The sequence below is a fragment of the Oncorhynchus tshawytscha genome, linkage group LG30 (genome assembly GCF_018296145.1).
Source record: "Oncorhynchus tshawytscha isolate Ot180627B linkage group LG30, Otsh_v2.0, whole genome shotgun sequence".
Classification (NCBI taxonomy): Eukaryota; Metazoa; Chordata; class Actinopteri; order Salmoniformes; family Salmonidae; genus Oncorhynchus; species Oncorhynchus tshawytscha.
Window position 1 is genome coordinate 38,477,551 of NC_056458.1, and position 26,837 is coordinate 38,504,387.

At 42.2% G+C, this 26,837-nt stretch overlaps 1 protein-coding gene across 3 annotated transcripts in view; it reads right to left on the minus strand.

The window, feature by feature from the left end:
- Nucleotides 1-1,222: 1,222 nt before the first annotated feature.
- The window catches only part of LOC112228252 (long-chain-fatty-acid--CoA ligase 6), a 100,189-nt gene continuing 74,574 nt past the window's right edge, over nt 1,223-26,837 (minus strand). For all 3 annotated transcript variants that reach the window (XM_024393416.2, XM_024393415.2, XM_024393417.2), the window contains exons 4-21: nt 25,243-25,307; nt 24,596-24,697; nt 24,228-24,327; nt 21,967-22,145; nt 21,207-21,239; nt 20,404-20,455; nt 16,235-16,308; nt 15,731-15,808; nt 14,325-14,459; nt 14,079-14,213; nt 13,415-13,510; nt 13,107-13,179; nt 8,907-8,995; nt 8,617-8,733; nt 8,294-8,437; nt 3,473-3,574; nt 3,065-3,136; nt 1,223-2,910 (exon numbers count right to left, since the gene is read on the minus strand). In XM_024393416.2, the coding sequence (XP_024249184.1) occupies nt 2,770-2,910; nt 3,065-3,136; nt 3,473-3,574; nt 8,294-8,437; nt 8,617-8,733; nt 8,907-8,995; nt 13,107-13,179; nt 13,415-13,510; nt 14,079-14,213; nt 14,325-14,459; nt 15,731-15,808; nt 16,235-16,308; nt 20,404-20,455; nt 21,207-21,239; nt 21,967-22,145; nt 24,228-24,327; nt 24,596-24,697; nt 25,243-25,307 (1,787 nt within the window). In that variant the 3' untranslated portion in view covers nt 1,223-2,769. The remainder of the gene's footprint in view (nt 2,911-3,064; nt 3,137-3,472; nt 3,575-8,293; nt 8,438-8,616; nt 8,734-8,906; nt 8,996-13,106; nt 13,180-13,414; nt 13,511-14,078; nt 14,214-14,324; nt 14,460-15,730; nt 15,809-16,234; nt 16,309-20,403; nt 20,456-21,206; nt 21,240-21,966; nt 22,146-24,227; nt 24,328-24,595; nt 24,698-25,242; nt 25,308-26,837) is intronic.

Here is a 26,837-nt window from a genome sequence, read left to right on the forward strand (position 1 = left end):
ATGCACTTGGACGCTAGCTCCAAGTAGACTTTTGTTGTGCCAAAGTAAACCTACAGAAGAGGTAAACCAATCACTCAGCCACTTTACCTGTGTCAAGCTCATTATACTCCAAAAACTCAGGAGACACATATCAATGGAGACTGTGTCCAACTGTTGCATACTTTACCCTGCACCTTACGGACTGCTGCACTATGTACATAGTAAATGACCACTGGTCACTATTTATATATCTACTAATGTACTACATTTGTGATTCTTTGTTTTACTTTGTATTATTGTGTGCTTGTTTGACATTTACTGCATTGATTGATAGGAACTAGAACATAAGCATTTCACTGCAACCGCCATAACACCTGCTAAACTGCGTACGCGACCAAAATACTTTGATTTGATCACCCTATATCACTACCGTGATCATTGCTATGATATTGCCCTTGTTCTACTTGCCCAGAGTCCGATAAACCCGTGGATACAATTGTTATGTCTCTGTGCAGTATAAAGTAAGTTAGCTCTAGTTTTAGCGTTAGCGCAATGACTGGAAGTCTATGGGTACAGAGGGGTACAGAGAGATACGGGTACAGAGACATATGGGTACGGAGACATACGGGTACAGAGACATACGGGTACAGAGACATACGGGTACAGAGACATACGGGTACAGAGACATACGGGTACAGAGACATATGGGTACAGAGACATACGGGTACGGGTACAGAGACATACGAGTACAGAGACATACGGGTACAGAGGCATACGGGTACAGAGACATATGGGTACAGAGACATACGGGTACAGAGACATACGGGTATGGGTACAGAGACATAAAAATGGTATCCATGAGTTCATCAGACTCTGGGCAAGTAGAACAAAAGGACCGAATCTCACAGTATCCCTTTAAAGGTCCAATGCAGATCTCAATATCAGATCATTTCAGGGTAATAATTAAGTACCATACTGTGATTTATTTTTTTAGAAAGTGGTATATTTTTTAAATAATAATACATTCTTAGAAAAGAGCCATTTATCAAGCAATCATTTTTCTAGGACTGTCTAGGGCAGGTTTGAGTGGCGAGGGTAAAACTGAATGTGCAGTTATTAGCAGAGAGGTTTGGAACTCTTTCTTATTGGTTTATTAACTCATTTACTGCATGGTGATGTCACCATGGTAGGCCAAAATTCCCTGACACCAAAACAGGAACAAATTACAAACGTTTCTTTCGTATAGCTCTTACAATAAAAATTATTGTATTATCATAATTTTCACAATTTCACAGTATTATTCCAACCTCAGGGTGGAAATATATATATATATATATATATAACACAGGAAATCACATTTGTGTTTCCACTGGGCCTTTAACACTTTCTGTCTATATCGCCCAGCCAAATGTTGCAATGCAAAGGTAATTCTGTTTTAGTTTGTTTAAGCATCACTTGACATGGAAAATAATAAAGAAATAATAAATTAAAATCATTCCAGAATGTATTTTATTTTTCTCTGCCCCAACCCCACCCCTAATCCCTGTTGCTGCACTCATTCAATACAAGGATATGGTGCTGATTCCATTTGACAACAGATTAAATAAAGTTACAATTCATCTCACTACACGCAAAAAAATCCATTCAAACCACTGCTTAAATATGCTTATGTCTAGTCGTCCTTAATATGTACATCCACATAGTAATAATTTGGGACTGAAATTAACTCAAAAGCCTATACATTTGTACTACATAAACCCACATTTTCACAGTCCATTTTGTTTTAACCTCCGTCAATGAGTGGAGCTTGTCGATCTCGACTACATGAAAAAGCCTTGCAGTATGACGGTTGACGGTGTTGGTATACCAGGGGTGTATTCATTAGTCAGATTCCGTTGCAAAACGTTTTGCCTTGCATGGAAAGCGTTTACCATTTACTCTAGGAACCAAATGGAAGCAAACAGAACAAATGGAACGGGGAGGGGCCTACCTGAATTTGTCCAATAAAACTCCAGTTTTTGTTGAAAAAATGTTTTACGTTTTGATTAAGCTGTTTTTGTTGGAAAAGGTTTTGCAACAGACAAAATGTTTTTACACCCCTGTTGACTGCCTTAAGAGCCCAGGATTCATTTTGAAGTCTCCTGTAACAACGGTCCCAGCAATGCAGGGCACACTGCATGCAATGCCCTTATTTGAGGTCGGTATGTTCTTACCAGGCAAATTCTCTGAGCACAACATGGAGAAAAACTTAAAGATTGCATCATTTTTTTGTAATGTTTTGATAGGCCTACAAAAGAAAGACGAGCATGCAGGCTATGTTGACTGTCTGTTCCTGGCGTTTCAAGATAAGAGATGAGGCTGATTTGGTTTTAGCTCTACATTGGAAAAAAATTATACAGATGTATTGTCACATATACCGAGTACTGTAGGTGAAATGTGTTGTTTCACAGGGTCAGCCATAGTAGTGCAGCGCCCCTGGAGTAAATTAGGGTTAAGTGCCTTGCTCAAGGGCACATCGACAGATTTTTCACCTTGTCGGCTCAGGTATTCAAACCAGCAACCTTTCGGTTACTGGCCCAACACACTGCTAGGCTGCCCTGGAGCAGCAGACAGAACTTGGTCAGTGGGGGTCCAAAGAGCTAAGTTGATACTTCCTTCCTGACCCACGGTCAGTAACTTGTTTGGTTGGTTTGAGTCTGTTTTGTGGTTGGATGGGGGTGAAGGGGAGTGAATGACAAATGTTAAATGAGGACTGATGTTACTGAGAAACGTTTATTCTGTGGTAGTGTTTCACATGGAGATGTTTTCGTACAGGTCTTCGATCTTCTCCTTGAAAAACTCCCTCAGCTCGGGTCTCTTCGCTTTTAGTGTGGGAGTCAATAGGCCATTCTGTATGGAGAACTGCTCGTTGTGGATGTGGATGTTTTTCACCTTGGGACAGACAGAATACATTAGAATGTAGACAGGTTCCTTTGCCAGGTCAAGTGTGCATATCAGCTATTTGTCATCATCGTCTAGGTATTCACTTTCAGAGAGTTGTCATTTGCCCTCACCAATGAACACCTTACAATTGACACACACACACCTGCTCAAACGAGTGGAGGCCACTGGCCTTGCCCAGTCTCTGCAAGTCTTCCATGATGGCTTTCTTCAGGACCTTTACATACACACACACAAGACAAGACACCATAACATGACTCTAAGACAATACCATGTGAAGTGTTATGTCGATCTATTCAACAACTCAAAGGGTTCAACAAGGTGCCCTTTCCTTTTCTTGAATCAGTTTACTCAGGGTCTGAGGATCTGATGATCTTTCTCTAAAAGCGCAGTACCTAGACATGAATGTTGTGCAACAGGAATCCTTTCTTTTGATTGCGTCAATCTATTCACATCTATGCACATAGTTGATTATTTCATGCCTCTCCTTCATCATGGCAACAAACAGAATGAAAACACCATTGAATGTAAAGATGGGATTGAAATCACATACAGTATTTTTACAGAGGTCCCGATAGCTCCCTTCCATGCCTTTCTTCAGGGCCCATGCAGGCATTGTCTCTGGGTCAGGAACAACTATGGCAACCAGACAGGACTAGAAGAGAAACACACAAGTAACCTTTAGAAATGAGAAATAATCAAATGTTCTGTATTTTTTTCTCTCTCTTTCTCTCTCTCTCTCAATAGGCCTAAGTAGGTAAGTAAGTAGGTGTCTATCCGTCACGACTTCCACCAAAGGTGTCTCCTCTTCCTGTTCGGGCGGTGCTTGGCGGTCGTCGTCGCCGGCCTACTACCTGCCGCCGATCCATTTTTCCTTTTCGTTTGTGTCTGTCTGTTATTGTTATCACCTGTGTCCTATTAGTTCATTTCGGTGGGTTTATTAACCTCTGCTTCCGTCTTTGTGTGGGATTTATTGTGCTTGTTAGCGCTGTTAGGGGTGCGTGTTTGCGCCACAGGGTTTTTTCCTCTGTCATTGTACTGTGGGTACTATATTTAGGAGTAGAGGTTTCCCCTCCGTGTGTTTCATGATTTTCCCCACCTGTTGTTGGTGGGTTGGGACTGTGCAAACTGGAATTCCTTGCTCTCCTGCTCCTGACTCCTGCATCTACCTCTTCTTAGGAGGCACCTAACACTATCTATGAAAATATCTGTACATAAACAGTATCCAGCATAAACTGTGGTTTTAACCCATTACAGTCTAAGCCGGGGGAGAGGGGTGGTTCGACTAAGCTATATAAGGTCATACCAAGGATCATTTAGCTATTTGATTTGAAATTTTAAGAGCCGTTGAAGTATGAAAAAAATATCTACAAAAATTATTTGATGAAAAAAAATGTTGGCCTGACTGTTATTAGCCCATATAAACACATTGAATAACAGATTCACTCCATGGAACAGATAGTCCCAAAATAATCTCAATGAAATTTGTTCGGAAGTGTCCTATATCTGAGAGATTTAAGAAAGAGAAAAGGTTTGTCTTTTTTTTACATGTATTTAACCCCTTATTTTTGAATAAATTGTCCCTATATGTGCATTGAACAAAAATATAAACGCAACATGCAACAACTTCACAGATTTTACTGAGCAACCGTCAATTGAAATAAATTCATTAGTCCCTAATGTCACATGACTGGGTATACAGATATGCATCTGTTGGTCACAGACACCTTAAAAAAAATGTGCCTTATGCAGCGCCACAGATCTCCTTTGCATAGAGTTGTTCAGGCTGTTGATTGTGGCCTGTGGAATGTTGTCCGACTCCTCTTCAATGGCTGGTTGAAGTTTCTGGATATTCCTGGGATCTGGAACACGCTGTCGTACACGTTGATCCAGAGCATCCCAAACATGCTCAATGGGTGGCATACAGTGGGGAGAACAAGTATTTGATACACTGCCGATTTTGCAGGTTTTCCTACTTACAAAGCATGTAGAGGTCTGTAATTTTTATCATAGGTACACTTCAACTGTGACAGATGGAATCTAAAACAAAAATCCAGAAGATCACATTGTATGATTTTTAAGTCATTCATTTGCATTTTATTGCATGACATAAGTATTTGATCACCTACCAACCAGTAAGAATTCCGGCTCTCACAGACCTGTTCGTTTTTCTTTAAGAAGTCCTCCTGTTCTCCACTCATTACCTGTATTAACTGCACCTGTTTGAACTCGTTACCTGTATAAAAGACACCTGTCCACACACTCAATCAAACAGACTCCAACCTCTCCACAATAGCCAAGACCAGAGAGCTGTGTAAGGACATCAGGGATAAAATTGTAGACCTGCACAAGGCTGGGATGGGCTACAGGACAATAGGCAAGCAGCTTGGTGAGAAGGCAACAACTGTTGGCGCAATTATTAGAAAATGGAAGAAGTTCAAGATGACGGTCAATCACCCTCGGTCTGGGGCTCCATGCAAGATCTCACCTCGTGGGGCATCAATGATCATGAGGAAGGTGAGGGATCAGCCCAGAACTACACAGCAGGACCTGGTCAATGACTTGAAGAGAGCTGGGACCACAGTCTCAAAGAAAACCATTAGTAACACACCGTCAAGGATTAAAATCCTGCAGCGCACGCAAGGTCCCCCTGCTCAAGCCAGCGCATGTCCAGGCCCGTCTGAAGTTTGCCAATGACCATCTGGATGATCCAGAGGAGGAATGGGAGAAGGTTGGGGATGCTTTTCTGCAAAGGGGACAGGATGACTGCACCGTATTAAGGGGAAGATGGATGGGGCCATGTATCGCGAGATCTTGGCCAACAACCTCCTTCCCTCAGTAAGAGCATTGAAGATGGGTCGTGGCTGGGTCTTCCAGCATGACAACGACCCGAAACACACAGCCAGGGCAACTAAGGAGTGGCTCCGTAAGAAGCATCTCAAGGTCCTGGAGTGGCCTAGCCAGTCTCCAGACCTGAACCCAATAGAAAATCTTTGGAGGGAGCTGAATGTCCGAATTGCCCAGCGACAGCCCCGAAACCTGAAGGATCTGGAGAAGGTCTGTATGGAGGAGTGGGCCAAAATCCCTGCTGCAGTGTGTGCAAACCTGGTTAAGAACTACAGGAAACGTATGATCTCTGTAATTGCAAACAAAGGTTTCTGTACCAAATATTAAGTTCTGCTTTTCTGATGTATCAAATACTTATGTCATGCAATAAAATGCAAATTAATTACTTAAAAATCATACAATGTCATACAATCATACAATGTGTTTTTCTGGATCTCTCACAGTTGAAGTGTACCTATGATAAACATTACAGACCTCTACATGCTTTGTAAGTAGGAAAACCTGCAAAATCGGCAGTGTATCAAATACTTGTTCTCCCCACTGTATCTGGTGAGTATGCAGGCCATGGAAGAACTGGGACATTTTCAGCTTCCAGGAATTGTGTACAGATCCTTGCAACATGGGGCCGTGCATTATCATGCTGAAACATGAGGTGATGGTGGTGGATGAATGGCATTTACAATGGGCCTCAGGATCTTGTCACGGCATCTCTGTGCATTCAAATTGCCATCGATAAATGCAATTGTGTTCATTGTCCGTAGCTTATGCCTGCCCATACCATAACCCCACCGCCATCGTTGGGCACTCTGTTCACAATGTTGACATCAGCAAACCGCTCGTCCACACAACGCTATACAGGTGGTCTGCGGTTGTGAGGCTGGTTGGATGAACTGCTAAATTATCTAAAGTAAAATAGGAGGCGGCTTAAGGTAGAGAAATTAACAATCAATTCTCTGGTAACAGCTCTGGTGGAAATTCCTGCAGTCAGCATGCCAATTGCACACTCCCTCAACTTGAGACATCTTTGGCATTGTGTTGTCTAACAAAACTGCACATTTTACAGTTGCCTTTTATTGTCCCCAACACAAGGTGCACCTGTGTAATGATCATGCTGTTTAATCAGCTTCTTCATATGTCACACCTGTCAGTTGTAATGGATTATCTTGGCAAAGGAGAAATGCTCACTAACAGGGATGTAAACAAATCTGTGCACAACATTTTTGAGAAATACATTTGCATAAGGACAATTTCTGGGATCTTTTATTTCAGCTCATAAAACATGGGACCAACACTTTACATGTTGCGTTGATAATTTTGTTCAGTATACTTCCATTAAAAAAAATCAACTGGTACGGGGGACCTTCAGACGGGTCTGGTGTGGCCTGTGGGCATCCTAGAGCAAAACAACATATTTGTGTTTGTGAGAGTCTCACCTTTCAACAGAGGGGTCATATTAGTGTGTTGTCCAAACTGTTTTGACGCTACAGACAGAAGTTAGCAGATCGGTTGTCCTGACTTCAGACTAGTCCCAAGACGCTCGTGGGGGTCGTAGAGCAAAACGGAAAACACCATTGTGTTCGGGAGAGTCTCATCTTTCCATAGAGGGGTAATAATGGTCAAACCACTCAGACGCTACAGACGAGTTTGGGTAACACTTTACTTTAAACCCAGCGTTAGAAGACGTTATGACACGGTCATAACCATGTCATAATGTGTCATACTAGCTGACATAACTTGCCATAACACTGTCATGACCCATATTTACACTTATTGTGACATATATTGTGTTATTTTATGGCTGATTATGACACCTACATAACACCTGTTATGATACCTACATTTTTTGACCACAGCTTACCAATTAACCTCAGTATCAGTGTCATGTTTTTTTTAAATTATCATACTCTAACTCAAAGGCTATCAATTGTAATTTTAGTCGTGGTGGTTCAGTGAACTTCGCTCTTGTGATTTATGACACTGCCAAGATGCATTATGACCATCATAATCATGTAAGCCAGATAGGCCTATCATGTACATGACCTTATATCAGTCAAAAAGAGGGTTTCTTGTACCTGAAATCTGCCCCTGCATTCATCCTAGTCATAAGCAACAGAGGTGCATGTTTTGTGGGTTCTGTCACTCTTTTGTTGGTGTCATAACCAGTGATAAAATAATGCAATATAGACCATTATGACTTATGACAAGTTGTCAGCTGTTATGACATCTTATGACATGGTTATGACTGTATCATAATGTGTTATGACACTGGGTGTCAAGTAAAGTGTTATCCAATTTTGTGAGAAGACTAATTTTCGGGATGCCTCACGGTCTGACAAACATCGCTTGCCACCTTTCATCGCAGATGTGGAAGAGTGTACGCAGTGAATTCTAGCCTAAACTGACAGATTTTTATAGGGCTAATGTCTAACTGTGTTCCAGTGGTTTTGCCCAACTTTAATGATAATGGCCAAATGACTCTTTACCATCGGCTGTCACGTGATAACAACCAAGTGGTTAGGGAGATCACCTGTAGGCTGTCACCATGGACGTAGAGCTGGGTCACAGGCTCACAGCGGATGTAAATGTTCTCTATCTTCTCAGGGGAGATGTACTCTCCCTGGGCCAGCTTAAAGATGTGCTTCTTCCTGTCAATGATCTTCAGTGTACCGTTCTGAGGAGTGGAGGGCAGACATAAAAAATAGGCCCATACCTTACATTTGAATTGAAATAGTTGTGAATGTCAAGTTAGGATTTGGCCCTAATATTGAGGGTATATAACACAAGGAAGGCAAATAGATGTTTGAGGAAATGTATTTAAGGGAAGGGTCATAAACAAGCATGTGTACGTACAGGTAACCATCTCCCTATGTCTCCGGTGTGGAGCCAACCGTCTGTGTCCAGGGTTTCAGCAGTCCTCTCAGGGTCTTTGAGGTAGCCCTTGAAAACATTGGGTCCTTTCACACACACCTAATGGATGATCAGAGAGAGGGAGACAGCCACAGAGTGAGAATTAAAGAGAATGTGTTCAGCACCCAACTATCACATCGACTGACGCTTACATAGCCTCAGTGATCAACTGTCTGGGACCATGTTCAAATAGGGATTACCCTAAAATGTCCTTGATGCTTTATTGAACTCACCTCTCCTTCTCCCTTGCGTGCAAAGTAGTTCTTCTCAGCCACATCCACCAGCTTGATGAGGTTACATGGCAATGGTGCCCCCACATGACCTAGATTTAGCCATCAAACCATGGAGAAGTATGAGAAAAAAACCTAGTATGCAGACAGCTGTGGAGTCACATCTTCATTTGGTGGATTTGGCTGCCACCAAAAAGTATGCATTTATACAGTCAGGCCAAAACTCCAATGTGAAGCTGAAAATACTGAAATATAGAATCAAACCAGTAGGGGGAGCAGTTGAATAATATTTTAATTTGACACAATACAAATGTTCCTTAATCATGACTATATTACCTTTACAACTCAAATGTGCATATTTTAGTGGAAATACGCAAAAATGTGTATTGTTTGACAATCAGGCCTGCACAATAGTTAGAGAAGTCATTCCTTTATCCATACTTGCTAAACTTAAAAACATTGCAAGGCACAAAGCCAAAGCCCAATTCTAGGGTGTGTGACGATGTGAAATTGTTATTCCCCACTGAGATCCCTGAATGTCATCCACACATTCAGTTGTGTCTGATTCCAAACCAACAGCAGGCTGCCCCACTGCCCAGGAACTGTAACGGTTCTTTTGTGGTGAAGGAGAGTCGGACCAAAATGCAGCGTGTAGATTGCGATCCATGTTTATTCAACAAACGTAACACGAAACTAAATACAAACACTATGAAACAAATAACGTAACGAAAACCGAACCAGCCTATACTTGCGTAAACTAACACAGAGACAGGACCAAAGACACTCAGGACAATCACCCACACCAAACTCAAAGAATATGGCTGCCTAAATATGGTTCCCAATCAGAGACAACGATAAACACCTGCCTCTGATTGAGAACCACTTCAGACAGCCATAGACTTATCTAGAACACCCCACTAGCTACAATCCCCCATATATACACACCACATACAAAAACCCATGCCACACCCTGGCCTGACCAAATAAATAAAGATAAACACAAAATACTTCGACCAGGGCGTGACAGGAACTGTAAGAGCACAGGGCCTTATTAAGAGAGTGTACTGATCGGGGTTGCCATGTCCATGGTTTTCCTGAAAATTGAAGTCCTTTGAAAACAATGTCGCAGGGGAAAATGTATTGGTTTGGGGGTTGCAGGTTTTTGCGCTACTTCTAAGTAGCACTGCCGCTGCCATGGTATTTCTATGGTATTTCAATTTTTTGTGTATTTTTTTAATCTATTTATTTCACTGTGACCTGCTGCTATTGATAATCAGGTAGTGAGGCAGGCTGTTGCTGAGAGAGTGATAGAGAGGGAGGGATCGAGGGATGGGGAGGGCCGTGTGTTGAGAGAGCGCTGCAGCAGGCAGCTGAGTCACAAGTGACAGGAGAGCAGCACTTCATGACAAGTCATGTGAGGACAACAAACGAATAACAGCACTAGCTAGTTCCAAATAGTTTTTATAGTGTCGAAGAGTATACTGCGCAGGGCCTATAGAAGAGTAGCTTACAAACACTTGATCAAGATCACAAAAATATATATTTTATTGGGAACATTGCCCTGTGTAGGGTGCTGTTTTTCAGATGGGACGTTAAATTAGTTTCCTGACTTTCTGTGGTCACTAAAGACACTATGGCACTACTCGTACGAGTAGGGGTGATAACCCTGGTGTCCTGGCTAAATACCCAGTCTGACCCTCATACTATCATAACCACCAAATCATCCCCAGCTTCCAATTGGCTCATTCATTCCCCTCCTCACCCCTGTAATTATTCCCCAGGTCGTTGCTGTAAATGAGAAGGTGTTCTCAGTCATCCCCCTCCTCTCCCCTGTAACTATTCCCCAGGTCGTTGCTGTAAATGAGAAGGTGTTCTCAGTCATCCCCCTCCTCTCCCCTGTAACTATTCCCCAGGTCGTTGCTGTAAATGAGAAGGTGTTCTCAGTCATCCCCCTCCTCTCCCCTGTAACTATTCCCCAGGTCGTTGCTGTAAATGAGAATGTGTTCTCAGTCATCCCCCTCCTCTCCCCTGTAACTATTCCCCAGGTCGTTGCTGTAAATGAGAATGTGTTCTCAGTCATCCCCCTCCTCTCCCCTGTAACTATTCCCCAGGTCGTTGCTGTAAATGAGAATGTGTTCTCAGTCATCCCCCTCCTCTCCCCTGTAATTATTCCCCAGGTCGTTGCTGTAAATGAGAATGTGTTCTCAGTCATCCCCCTCCTCTCCCCTGTAACTATTCCCCAGGTCGTTGCTGTAAATGAGAACGTGTTCTCAGTCAATTTGCTTTTTTTACCAGTTGTATCTAGATTGTCATTATGGAGACACCTATTTAACAACTCCTCTCTTGCTGAAAAAACAACAACATTTTGGGCTAGTTTTCAGGCCTTGTGGGTGGGTTTTGAGTGGTCCTTGGGCTGGAAATTTATGCTAGACCTGGCAAAGTCTGCATCATGAAATAATATGTAATAAGTAATGACATTTCCAGGAAGACAGGAGATTATGGCTGCATTCCAAATCACACCTTATTCCTTATATAGTGCACAGCTTTTGACCAGGAACCATAGGGGACCCTATTCCCATAGGGCTCTGGTCAAAAGTAGCGCACTATATAGGAAATAGGTTGCCATTTGGGACATAACCGATGATTCAGTGGGCTGATGGGTGGGTCAGGTGTTAGAGCTGCTCTAGCATCCATTCAAATGTACTGCAGCTCAATATATTTCCAGTGTAACCTTTGGCCATGGCTGTTTCACCGAGACAATAAAGTGTCTGTTGCATGCTTGGGTTGAAATACTGCAACTGCCAGTGTTTTGTAGCACAGCAGAGTACGTGGGTAAATACTGGCTGTGATCCAAAGGTTTTTGACCCAACTACAATTAAGCCTCCCGACTAGTTGCCCCTATTCTCACACATTACAGAGGGGAAATGGTTGTGGCCCTAAAACGTGCAGCCAGCCGGAAGCCACAGAGCTAAAAACAGTGAGAACCTCAAAGCTTGTGTTTGTTTGTTTGAGTCTGAAGTTGAAAACACTTACGTGCGGCGGAGGAAAGAGTTCGCTTCAGCTGTAGTGTTCACAGTAAAATATTTCACGTTGCGGTGGTCCTTCCGCTGAAAGCAAGTGACACTGACTCATAACCCCATCTCCTCAGGACATGGAGGGCCTTGTTGATGTTGGCATCAGTCAGCAGCAGCTATACTCAGTCACACTATAATGTGTCCCCAATACACAGCGTGTTATCTCTGTGGGCTTGTGTTTCCACCGTTGTAAAACCTCTTAGACTTTCACCCCAGTGGTGAAGTATAACGTTTTTAAACAGGCATGGGCTAGAGCCGACTGTACTCTGATGTCATAAAGGTACTCTTGCTCCCTGGCCTAATGTAGGGGTGGGTTCCAAATGGCTCCCTATGTATAGTGCACCACTTGGGTGTACTGGGAGTGGAACAGCTGTTGACCGGTTGAAGTGGAGTAGAAGAGGAGACAAGTAAAAGAGGAGAAGAAAGGAGAAGAGAGGAGAAGAGAAGAAAGGAGTGGGAGAGAGAGGAGAAGAGAAGAAAGGAGAGAGGAGAAGAGAAGAAAGGAGTGGGGGAGAGAGGAGAAGAGAAGAAAGGAGAGAGGAGAAGAGAAGAAAGGAGTGGGGGAGAGAGGAGAAGAGAAGAAAGGAGTGGGGGAGAGAGAGAGAAGAGAAGAAAGGAGTGGGGGAGAGAGAGGAGAAGAGAAGAAAGGAGTGGGGGAGAGAGAAGAAGAGAAGAAAGGAGTGGGGGAGAGAGGAGAAGAGAAGAAAGGAGTGGGGGAGAGAGGAGAAGAGAAGAAAGGAGTGGGGGAGAGAGGAGAAGAGAAGAAAGGAGTGGGGGAGAGAGGAGAAGAGAAGAAAGGAGTGGGGGAGAGAGGAGAAGAGAAGAAAGGAGTGGGGGAGAGAGGAGAAGAGAAGAAAGGAGTGGGGGAGAGAGGAGAAGAGAAGAAAGGAGTGGGGGAGAGAGAAGAAGAGAAGAAAGGAGTGGGGGAGAGAGGAGAAGAGAAGAAAGGAGTGGGGGAGAGAGGAGAAGAGAAGAAAGGAGTGGGGGAGAGAGGAGAAGAGAAGAAAGGAGTGGGGGAGAGAGGAGAAGAGAAGAAAGGAGTGGGGGAGAGAGGAGAAGAGAAGAAAGGAGTGGGGAGAGAGGAGAAGGGAAGAGCGTTGAGGAGAGGGGCGAGGAGAGATAAGCTCACCTGAGGTCCAGTCTCCAGGAGTGGTGAAAGTACAACCAGCAGTACACTCTGTCTGGCCATACGCCTCATACACCTACAGACAGCCAGGACAGACAGGATGTTAGCAGGATGTGATATGATCAGTCTGATGGTTTGTCTGTGTGACCTCGTTTCCATGTGTGGCTGCATGCATTTGTGTGTTTGTCAACACATGTGCGTGTGTGTGCGCATGTGTATGCTTATGCATGCAGCTGCATGTGTGTGTTTATCCACCATGTGTGTGTGTGTGTGTGTGTTTGTGTGCGCGCATTCACGTGTGCATCACTTACCTGACAACCCAGTGCAGCCCTGAGAAACCCCAGTACAGTGGGGGAGGCCGGCGCAGCTCCAGTTACAATCATGCGTAACCTCCCACCCAGGCTGGCCTGCCAACAGAACACAATATTATTACACAACCCAAACTCCCACAACACACCAGGAATGCAGTCTGTGTTGTTGAAATACAGTGCATCCTGCCTGCCTAGCAACACTTCCACGGGTCACAGTGCATATTCCCATTTTATTGCCTGTACACACACAGCAAATCAAATCAAAGTTTATTTGTCACGTGCGCCGAAAACAACAGGTGTAGTAGACCTTACAGTGAAATGCTTACATACAGGCCCTAAACAACAGTGTGATTTTTAAGTAAAAAATAGGTATTAGGTGAACAATGGATAAGTAAAGAAATAAAAACAACAGTGAAAAATAACCGAAGCGAGGCTATAAACCGGCACCGGTAAGTCAGGCTAATTGAGGTAGTATGTACATGTAGATATGGTTAAAGTGACTATACATATATGATAAACAGAGAGTAGCAGTAGCGTAGAAGAGGGGTTGGTGGGTGGCGGGGCACAATGCAGATAGTCCGGGTAGCCAATGTGCGGGGGCACCATATCAGGCCACTCATAGGCAGGAGGAGAAGAGAAGGAATGGAGGAGGGGAGGTGGATACCTGTATCTTACTGAAGAATATCTTATCCCACAGGCTGTCCATGCGGATGATCCCCCTGCTGACCTCTGCCCCTTTTCTCTTAGCTGCAAAGTTCAGCAGCCAACGCTTCAATGGGGTGTTGGCCTGGCTGAATATCTGTAGAGTACACACATAGACATTCAAGAGAGGGGGTGAGTTGATATAAGATATGAAAAATGAAGGGAGGTGTGTGTGTAGGGGGGGGGGTGTAAAGGCTGGTTCTCTCACCTTGTCGTACATGCGATTGAGCAGTCGAGGTACCACAGGGAAGATGGTGGGCCTTAAGGCCTTCATGTCATCAGACAACAGGCGGATGTCGCCTTGGAAGAAACCGATCCGGCCACCGTGACAATACACCACAGACTGGGGAAAGAACCTAACAGTTACAACTGTCAAAAAGCACTTATTGTAATTCAGATGCATAGATCTGGCCTAATGCCGCTTTCAAGACAACTCGGAACTCGAAAACTCTAAAATGTCCACTTGGAAACTAGGGCTCCGACTTTCCCACTTGCAAAATATCAGAATTGACAAACAGGAAACTTGACGCAAAAAAATATATTGATTTTAACTCGGAGGTTCAGAGTTTCTGAGTTGTCTTGAAAGTACCACAATTCACACAGATCTTTGGAACAGTTCCTGTTTTTGAGGTCATGATGAGGACAGGCTCTGCAGGGACTGCCTTTTTTTCTTTCACGTGTTGAAAGACATGATTTGCATAATAGACTGGAGCGCACTGGCAGGGACCATAAAACTTACTGTATATGGAAAAGCCTATTCAACGAGTTCTACAAGGAGAACATGGGTCGTTCCTTTTGAGGATGAACTTAAAGGCGTTTACATTAGTTAAATAAAAGTCACATATATTAACAGTGTCTGGGTGTGTGCATTCTTGTGAACATGAAGTATGTGCCTGCTTGTGTTGGAGGGGAAGAGAGGTGGTTTCCTGTGTCTGTGTCTTACACACTAACAAGGAAAGAACCTCGGTTGAACCTGTATGGTTGCTTTACCCCTTCAGTACTGAAGCTGATCCAGTGCCAGCTTTGTTGTTTAACTCATAGTAGTTATTCAAAATAATACATATGGGACTGATCCAAAATCAGTAGTTAGGGACTGAAAACACGAGCTGTGGAACCACAGCTATCGGAAACAACAGACCAAGCCTGCGATTTAAATAACACCCTATTCCCTTTGTAGTACACTACTTTTGGTCGAAAGTAGTTCAGTATATAGGGGATAGGATGCAATTTAGAATGCATCCCAAGCTAGAGGCAGCGTGGGGGGTTAACAGCAGGGCTCAAGTTTCCTGTGGGGGCGAAGCTGTTAGAACCGGCAGAAATAATGCACACCCATGACTGTATGAGCCAGCTTATCCAGAGCAAGCAGATGATATGCCTATATAATAATATAATGTCACAATGAAATCCAACCGCAGATAACCAGGTCAATAACAGCCAAGGACAAGGGTAATCGCCAAGATCCTACATGTCTGAAAATACAGGTACATGTGTACACACACACACACACACACACACACACACACACACACACACACACACACACAAAGAGGAGCAACACCCATACCAACAGTTATACAGATGAAAGCTTAGTGTGGGCTTTGTTTGAGAAATTACCTGGATGAGTCTTTCAAACATGTGCGCCAGAGGCAGGAAGGAGATAAGAACGTCGTCTTGGTTTGGGAATATTACTTTCTGTGGCATGATGAAGAGGAAAAGTGGTTAGCAGGGGATTAGAACCGCCCCATCGGGTACACAATGGTTGAATCAACGTTGTTTCCACATCATTTCAACGAAATTACATTGAACCAATGCAGAATAGATGTTGAATTGACTTCTGTGCCCAGTGGGATTTGTTTCTCACCACTCAACTGTCAAACATGATCTTAATGAGAAACAGATATTATACACAAGCACACAAAAACAAATACATTTGTGCATTGTACATTTCCATCTTGTTATTGTCCCATGTAAGATATGGGACTTGAAGCACTTTAGTGAGTCTTACATCTAATATAGTTACATAAATGGGAAATGTAGCACCTACTCAAGATAAATACTGTACAAGGGAAATTTCCTCCACATAAAGGGTCAGCTATACCATAGTCCGATCAAACTTACATCTGTCACTTTGAGGAAGCCTGAGAAATCAGCCACAACATTCCCGTGTGTCAGCATGACTCCCTTTGGGTTTCCTATGTAGGAGAGGGACAGAAAACAGTGCAACAAAATCAATGGACTCCTCCTCCACCTGCTCTCAACAATGGATAGCGCGCTGTTCCCTTATAGTGCAATACTTAGGACTATGGTAAAAAGTGTACACCCATGACTGTATATGGAAACGGGTTTCCTTTTGGGACCCATCCAGTATCAATCGATGGAAAACAACAAGGTTAGATATATATATATCCGGAAAAACAAGTTAGCAGCCTAGGAACGAAAATAATTATCATTGTGGCACTTGTTTTTCAGGCTACACATGAACAGTATGTGTTTTGCTTTGCCATAGTGGGAGTAACCTGAGTTGAATAACCCTGTAACAGCCTTTGGAACACACACACTCAGAGAGACAGGAGTTTAGATTGGCCTCAGGGCAGGCGTGTAACAGGTGCACCAGGGGAGACATCCACCATGGCAAAACACATACTGGCTGATGGAAGTTACACTGAAAGACCAACAGATGGCACTCTTTCCATGATTGCAGTGGGCTGCTTGTGACTAAAGCTGTGGTTACATGTGTGGAAATACCAGGGTATTCTATATGACTGTATTTGTGGCCAGACCGTAATAAAATTACCAAGCGCCTTACATTGTTGCCCCTATTACTATGTAACTCCACAGTAATAACTCAAGTAACATAGTAGTTACGTAGCTGTTACTTTGTAAATTACATGGTAACAAGGTTGTTGTCTATTGTCTGCAAAGGTTGTTACATTGTAACTAGATAGTAATTATAAATGTTATACCCTACTGGGTTTCACTTTACATTAAGTTGCTTGCTCCTGGGTAGGTACAGGATAATTAAAAGTATATCTTATGTAACTACATTGTTCTTGTATCACACTTGATTCGGTATATGTAGCCTTTGAGCCAGGTCATAACATAGAAATAAACAAATGTAATATGACCAATAGTTTATGACAGGGTGTGGCTTGTTACAATTGTTGTTACCAGGTCCTAGCCTTTTTATCAACCCTGGCATTATATGTGGATTCAATGGTTGTGGCATCTTGTAGTTATATGCAGGGTTGGGTAGGTTACTTTCTAAAATGTGATCCGTTACAGTTACAAGTTACCTGTCTGAAAATGTAATGAGTAACGTAACTCAGTAATGTAATCGGATTGCATGCTGTTATTTTTAGATTACTTCCCCCTTAAGAGGCATTAGAAGAAGACAAAAATGTATGTTACCAATTGAATGACATTTATTGCAGGATAAATCAATGTTAAAGTTAACAAATTTGGCCATATATGGATGTTAAATGTTACTTTATGGGTTGGTTATGTTGGCTTCGTCTAACCCATCTCTTTCTACTACATATAATAATATGATTCAATTGTATATTTACATTAAAAACCAAAGTCTATCAGAATTCCAGTCATTCCAATAAATGTTATACCCCTTGATCTTCAAGAATAGGACTTGGAAATATGGGAGTATAGATTAGACAAATTGTTTTACCTGAGCATGACCCCAAAACTAAAAACTTATTAGCCAGCCCTACTCTGATGTTTATGATTTTGTTGTAATGGAGGACTGATTGGGCTCATTGATTCAAGTTAAAAAATAAATGCTGCGCTCATGGAAAGGCATGCTTTGCCAAGAGTGTGCAAAGCTGTCATCAAGGCAAAGGGTGGCTACTTTGAAGAACATAAAATCTAAAATATATTTTGATTTGTTGAACACTTTTTTGGTTTCTACATGATTCCTTATGTGTTATTTCGTAGTTGTGATGTCTTCACCATTATTCTACAATGTATAAAATAGTAAAATAAAGAAAAACCCTGGAATGAGTAGGTGTGTCCAAACTTCTGACTGGTTCTGTATATATCATTTCTAAGTCCAAAAATGGGTGTAGCAACTACAGATTGCCCCTTTAAGTCTATCAAAAGTTTGCAAGTTTCAGCATGTGTCCATTACGCCTATGGATTTTTTTTATCAGCATGAATTAGATTAGAATAAAAGTAGGGTTTTTATTGCTCATAGGCTGGGATCAGCTGTTGCAAGAGCCCATTTTTCAATGGCTGTCCACTGGTTTCAAAAACAATGGTTGAGAGGCAGCTTAAACCTCTTGAATTCAACCATTATTGGGTTCAAATACACATTTAGATTTGTGAACAGCCATCCACAACAACCACAATGAGGCGCAAATAGTTAAATGAGAGAGCAGCAGTGTGATTCACATCAATGCACTATGTAGATGTCAATAATAAGTGATATCCGTATCACCGTAGACTACACTACTACTGTCATCCTTACCACCAAGCGTTTATTCAAATTATTCAAATTATCTTTGGATGCCGGCAGCAGTCGCACCATTGGAAGACATAGCTTGGACTGTAGCATACAAAAGCCTATTCTTGCTCTTTTCCCGCGATCCATCAAACACATTTGGTGTGTCATCATATTGGTCTCTGACTTGTGGTCAGACTCACTCAGGTGGAACAAACTTAAACCTGCGCCTTTTTTTCAATGCTGATTTGAATGTCATTGATAAAAACAAAGTGTCAAACATCCTTTCTGAATTTAAAAGTAATCCTCAAAGTAATCATCTAGTTTTTCAAAAGTATCGGTAATCTGATTACAATATTTTGCTGGTAACGTAACAGATTACAGTTAAAGTTTTTTTGTAATCCCTTACATGTAACGGGTTACATGTAATCAGTTACTCCCCAACCCTGGTACATGTAACAAGGACAGAGTTTGGTTTGAGTTATTAACATGGTAATTCACAGGTGACTTTAAAATGTGTAATTACAAAACAGTAGTTACATAGTGGTACAAGAACATGTGTAATAACATCAGTAGTTATACATCTGAATCAACCTTCAGCAAGTGGATGTGTGATTACACATTCCTTGTTCCAATTGTGTAATATCTGATAGTGCTACAACCTTATTACCATGTAATTACATAGTAACACCTACAGTATGTAACTACTATATTGCTAATGCAGTTATTACTGTGTTAGTTACAGTACATGGTAATAGGGGCAACTTAATGTAAAGTGTTACCCAATGAACAATTTAACAGTATTGACAGTATTTGTTATAATGTTTTAGCAAAGTAACATTTGCCAAAATGCATAGAATTGCAGGAAATTCGTTTTAAAACTGAAACCTTTTTTCTTAGCACCATTACAGAATATGTAGTATCACATGAAACTAGCTTTAAAACCGAAACATTTTCTCTCAGCTCCATAGAGAATTGTGTAGAATTTCAGAAAATTGGGGCGTCTAAAATGTTCTGTAAAATTCAGCCATGCCGACGGGCCGACCACGCCCATTGCCATGCCGATGGGCCGACCACGCCCATTGCCATGCCTACGGGCTGACCACGCCCATTGCCATGCCCTCCTGCCACGCCCACCAACTAAGCCCCTTTTGATGCAGAAAAAACCCTTGAACTTCCTTTCCCTCTGAAGTCTCACTGTTAATAAGGGCCCTACCATGACCATTACTGTACCATTTCAACCCTGATACATGGCATAGGCTTTAAGTGGTCAGAGGGAGGCCTCTTCCTGTTAATAATCTGTCACACACAATGAGAGAAACAATAGACACGCTTCATAAAGTTGTCCTGAAACAGACCAAAGCTACCGTCAGTGTTGGACTTGAACCAGGGATTGTGGAGGAACTCTTCAGATACTGCATTACTGTGTTAATACACATCAATATTGTGATCAGTATTGCCCCCCCCTCTCTCCACACCACTGCCACTCTCTGTTGTCATCTATGCATAGTCACTTTAATTAACTCTACCTACATGTACATACTACCTCAACTAACCGGTGCCCCAGCACATTGACTCTGTACCGGCACCCCCCTGTATATATTGTTATTTTTTTACTGCTGCTCTTTAATTACTTGTTACTTTCATCTCTTATTCTTATCCATATTTTTTTAAACTGCACTGTCGGTTAGGGGCTCGTAAGTAAGCATTTCACTGTAAGGTCTACACCTGTTGTATTCGGCACATGTGACTAATAACATTTGATTCAATTTGATCAGCTTGTAAGAATAAGACACTTTGGTGTGCTATAGTTTATCTGGTGGCTAGATGGAGATACCTGTGGTACCACTGGTGAAGCACACGATGGACAGATCTTCTGGTGTAGGTGGCTGTGGGGAACAAAAGCACAGTCAGGATATAGTCCAAATGAGATCATGAACTCATTGATATCACCTTCAGATAATAGGCAATGTTATATTAGTCCATCTCAGGCATTTAAAGCAATATGTGAATGTAGAAGATGGTCACGTAAAACGAGAATACAAAACACTCACAGACTTAAAGTGCTATGTGAGATCAAAAGGGATATTAATACAGTATGCATTTTAAACAGTGGTTACTACAGTAACAGACAGCTAAATAATGTTTGCAGACCTTGTCTCTACTGTATTGTCTTGGATGGTGTGATCTCAATTCTAACACAATAGCACACATAGATTGCAATCAAAGGGAACCAATTGGTTTGTACTCAGGTCTCAAAAGCACAAATCTGAATTGTCTTACTTTTTTTCCCCCACAAACATCTACGTACACATTCAACACAACCCTCTCTGCATACACAAATAGGTAATGGAGGGAAAACTGTCACCCAGCCAGAGATCCTGTCTAAAATATGTCTAAAACATAACAAAACATAGTCAGCACCACGCTGAGGTCTTCCTGCATTCTGCCTGTGCAGAGCGTGGCAGACAGGGACAGACCGTATACATCTCGAGGCTGGATGCTGTCCAACTGACACCATATTCCCTATTTAGTGCACTACTTTAAGGTGAGAATTGGGCGGCATCGATTGAGTAGGGAATAGGTTGCTATTTGAGACACAGACAACTAACCAGACCAGACATATACGACTGAACTCACCAGGGGCTTTCTGTGGTTCTCTCTGCCCAGATCCTGGATGGGACGGCAGCATGCAAACAAGCACATTATCTTGTGTTAGATAATCATTAGAAGAACCATAAAACACAGCCATAATTAAGTGGAAGGGACTAAATATCTGAACAACTCTCTCTTGTTTGCATAGTTTTACACTAGATTCATTTAGTAAACTGTAACGGAAGCATTCTTTCTTTATTTGACTAAATGTAGGATTTAACCATAACTTTTGCTTGTTTCATTATGTTTGTTTTTTGTTGACATGGTAATTTACAGTAAGGAAGTGAGACAGGCCAGACCTGTTCAAGATACCATCATGTTCTGCAGAGATAATAATTCCTATCTCTTGCCCTCAGAGGGCTAGTACATGGATTACAGTAAACACTGTACATACTGCAGTCTTTATTAAGTTATAGCCAACACACCAGTCATACATTGGTGTTTGGAGTGTTCGGAGTACATAGACATGGAGCCATTGAAGTGGTGTTCATACTTCTCCAAAGAATCAGTTGTGTGGCTTGCAAGCAGTGGAAAGAGTACACAGCTGAGCTACAGGTCTCTGCATAGACAGGATTGGGCTTTGATACATTATATTAGCTGAGCTGAGGCCTCTCTCCCTCCCCACCTGAAGCCCCTCCCTCCCCTCTCCATGAGCATCTACTCTCCCCCTCCCTCCCTCTCTCCCCTCTCCCTACCCCCATACACTACTCCCCCATCACCTGTGCCCCCTACACACTATCCCTACCTCCACATCTTGCATGGACTGGACGATGACCCCGCAGCCCGCCCCCTCCTCCAGCAGGGCAGGATCAAAGGGGTCCATCAGGATGATTCTCTTCAGCCCAGGGGTCTCCTGCCTCTCCACGTTACCCAAAAGCACCTGGGCCTTCTCAGGCTTGTCACAGATTACTGTGACGATGTCCGCTGAAAGACAGCACACAAAAGGCCCCCATTTCTTGTGTGAGAAATAGAAGACACATACATAATCCAATCAGCTAGCAAACACACAGATAACTACTGCTCTACACACAGATTTCCATTTCACGGCCTTGGAGCAGAGACAAATTCTGTTGGGACACTGGGCCAAAACCAAAGCACTGTGTAACTGAGGGGCAGTTGGAAAGAGATGAATAACATGACAGAGTTTGATGTCAGTTAACTGATTAGTGTCAAACTGAAGGATGGAAAGTCCTGAGGACAAGGGGAAGGAGGAAAGTGTAACGACAGAGAGAGGCTCTCCCTTCCTCCCAAACCAACTGAGCTAAGCTCATTACCTCCAGCATAAGGCGAAGGTGAGTCCTAACCTGATTCCTCTATGTGTGTGTGTGTGTCTGTCTGTGTGTGTGTCTGTGTGAGAGATAGAGAGAGAAAGAGAGAGAAAGAGAGAGAGTGAGAGAGAGAGGAGTTAGAGGGATTGTGTGTCTGAAACACAACACAATAAAACAGAATTCTCTAGTCTAAGGACAACTGTTCTGGAAGGGAAGGACGAGTGTCTCAGCTTATGAGCGTCATCTATAGCAGGGATGGGCAACTTTGATGGGGTGGGGGCCACAAAACCACTGAACTCTTCATGAGGGGCCGCAGTTGCTCGCGGGTCTGCGTACCCACATGTGCATACCCTAGACAGAGTTTCCCAAAAATATATATAATAAATATATAATATATATAATAAATATAGAATATCTTTTTTGGGTGGGTATCGATCCGAGGGCCTTCAAAACCCACGGCCGCCTGTTGCCCATCCCAGATCTATAGGTAGGATGTGTTTCATACAAGTTGTTAGCAGCAGGTAGCCTAGTGGTTAAGAGCATTGGGTCTGTAAATTAAAGTTTGTTGGTTTGAATCCTAAACAACTAAAATGTAACATAATTTTTTAACACAACTGGACCCCAAAAAAGTATCAAAATAACTGGTCCATGAAACTAAAGAAATGTTCCTTTTAAAATAAAAGGAAGAGTCTCAAATCTAGTGCTATAGGTTAATAAAGAGTGGACGGGGCAAAGTAGGGCATGTGCCAACACAATAGGTTGTGCGTTGGCATACACCTGTATGGCATAACCCCAGCATAGCTATAGAATTACACCAGCACACAACAAGCTCCAGCAGCCAGTGGTGTGTATTCATAGTAGCCGAGGACAACAAAAACTAAAAATGTGCACTGTATGACAGAGTCATAGACCGTTTAAGCAACAAGAAAGAAGACGATGGCATTGCCGTTTCTCTACAAGTAGGGTGAGTCAACATGTTTTTTCTATTTACACACACACACACATGCACGCACGCACACACACACACACACACACACACACACACCACACCACACACAGAAATCAGTACCATGGACAGCCACATCATATTTAGCTTATGTTGATTGGACTAAATAGTTTTTGATATCTTTTAGTTGTCACTGTATTAGACGAAGCAGAGGTGATTAGATAATGTTGAAATGTTGAAGTTGAAATGGTTCTGGAATGGTGGAGGCAGATTCTGTTTTCTTTGCGACTTGCGGTAAAACTCTGTGGTTCTAAATCAATAGTTGTTTAGTAGTCAGAAAAAGTGGGGAACATTAACTTATCATGCTCTAGGTCATGTAACTGTTCGTTACATGCAATATGCTTTGTGGACTTCACCGGACAGAGGTTGCTCTCTGGTTTTGTGATGAAACAAAGGTGTGGTTGAATTCATTCTGCCACTGTGTTCTTACTGTCTCTGCCTTAGGCCTCTCTATATATCACAGTGGCAAGGCATATGAACTAACAGGTTGTAGAGAAAACAACATAATTATCACAACACATAGGTTGTAATATGGATTTTCTTTCTGGATTAGCATCCCTGGTGATTTTAACCACGCACCGTTAATGCCAGCAGTACAATTACTGTAGGGCTCTGTCCCAAATGGATCCCTATTACCTATGTCATGCACTAGATCTGACCAAGGCCCATAGAGGGGAATAGGGTGCCATTTGTGCCATTTGGGACACAGAATCTGAAATCTGCTAGTCTTACCAGTGTTGATGATGTAGCATATGGCATCAGGCCCTAGAGTGTCATACAGAGGCACCACCACCATAGAGTAGGTGTAACAGGCCAGCTCCGAAATGATCCACTGCAATTAGAGACAGACAGGTCAAAAGGAGGCCAGGGCACCGTTGCCATAAAGCGCAATAAAAAAAAAGCCTCTACGAATGGAGTTGGAGCTGTTAACCTTTATATCATGTCAGAACATTTGTGAATCAGTGTCTTGTCCCAAATGGCACCCTATTCCCTATATAGTGCACTACTTTTAATAGGGGTCTGGTCAAAAATATTGCACTATGTAGGGAATGGGTGCCATTTGAGACACATATAATGTCTCGCTTTGACAATGACCTCACCTCTGGCCTGTTCTGTGCAAACACTCCGATGAACTGATCTGGGCACGGCGTGCAGCCCTGGCTCAGCAGCCCCGACCCCAAGTACTCCGCCCGGGTTGTGACCTGGAAGTGAAAATGAATGGGCAGCAGCTGAGCATATGTTGAAACAAGAAATATGCCAGTATAAAAAATATAAAACAAGCTTGTTTGCGCTATGCTCTCCTCAACTGTCATGATGTCATAGATCAAATATTGGAGCAGTGTTTTTGTAACTCCAGAATCCTTCCAGCTGCAGCTTTCCAACACTGAAGTGTTTATAAGCTTCCTGAATAAATCCCTCTCAGTAACATAGAAGATAAAATACCATGAATAGAATGCTGAAAATAAATCCCCCCGGTTTTGTTAATAAATGTATGTTAAAAAGTCCAGTAGTTCAGTGCAGTGGTACATAAAGCTTTAGTGTAAATCAACTTGAAATACAACTGTGTGTTGCTACAGATGTTTTAGAAGCAGCAGACGTAGGGGGTACTGTAAACTGAGCATCTGTTGATCAACCACATGACACATCCAAGTGGAATACAAACTACAAGGACTGAGTTACATACAGAGCTATAGATTGCTCTTGTGCGTCAGTGTTCTGCACAGAGGTAGTTCTACTCTGTGCTTACCTCTTTATAGGACAGCCACTTGTAAGGCTTTTCGGGTAGCCGGGAGCCTAAGCAAGGTCCATCACCTAGAGACAATACCACAACAGGACGAGTCAGTGAATTTACAAAAACACAGAAATCCCCAAAGGATCACATGACTGACACTCATTGTGACCATGCATGTACAGTCTCTGTTCCTCTATCGATTCCTCTTTAGCAGTCTTTTTACTGCCTACTAACTACAATTGCTGCTCAGCATTATGTTGGAATCAGTCAGTTAGTCAGTTATAAGACCGTCTGCTAAATGACTAATATGTCAATTTAACTATATTTAATTAGTCAGTTAGTCAGTCAGTCAGTCAGCAAGTCAGTTAGTCAGCCAGTCAGTCTGAAATAAGACTGTCTGCTAAATGACTAATATGTCAATTTAACTATATTTAATTAGTCAGTTAGTCAGTCAGTCAGTCAGCTAGTCAATCAGAAAGTCAGTTAGTCAGCAAGTCAGTCAGTCAGTCTGAAATAAGACTGTCTGCTAAGTGACTAATATGTAAATGTCACTATATTTAATTAGTCAGTTAGTCATTCAGTCAGTCAGCTAGTCAGTCAGCTAGTCAGTCAGTCAGTCTGAAATAAGACTGTCTGCTAAGTAACTAATATGTAAATGTAACTATATTTAATTAGTCAGTTAGTCATTCAGTCAGTCAGCTAGTCACTCAGCCAGTCAATCAGCTAGTCAGTCAGTCAGTCTGAAATAAGACTGTCTGCTAAATGACTAATATGTAAATGTAACTATATTTAATTAGTCAGTTAGTCAGTCAGTCAGCTAGTCAATCAGCAAGTCAGTTAGTCAGTCTGAAATAAGACTGTCTGCTAAATGACTAATATGTAAATGTAACTATATTTATGTAGTCAGTTAGTCAGTCAGTCAGCTAGTCAATCAGCAAGTCAGTTAGTCAGCTAGTCAGTCAGTCAGTCTGAAATAAGACTGTCTGCTAAATGACTAATATGTAAATGTAACTATATTTATGTAGTCAGCTAGTCATTCAGCAAGTCAGTTAGTCAGCTAGTCAGTCAGTCAGTCAGTCTGTCATAAGACCGTCTGCTAAATGACTAAAATGTAAATATAGTCAGTCAGTTAGTCAGCTAGTCAGTTAGTCAGCTAGTCAGTTAATCAGTCAGTCAGTTAATCAGTCAGTCAGTTAATCAGTCAGTCAGTCAGTCAGCCAGCTAGTCAGTCAGCTAGTCAGCTAGTCAGTCAGCTAGTCAGTCAGCCAGCTAGTCACAGTTAGTGACTAACTGCTCGGCTATTAAAGTGTTTACTTGTACTTAAGATACTTTTTCTAAACTCTTAACACAGCAACACACCGACATCACACAATTAGACAAATAGTAAATGTTCTGCTCAAAACCACATTTTGTTCATTAAATACCAACTCCGCATTTCAAAATGCAAAAAAACGTTGTTTACCTACACTAACTCTATAAAAACACGGCAAACCAGACTCAATATCTAATCATTCTGTCAAAACACTAGCATATTTTCTATCTAAGAGCAACATACTGTATAGTCAATCATAGCAAAACAACTTTCAAAATACTAACAGTTGATGGCATTA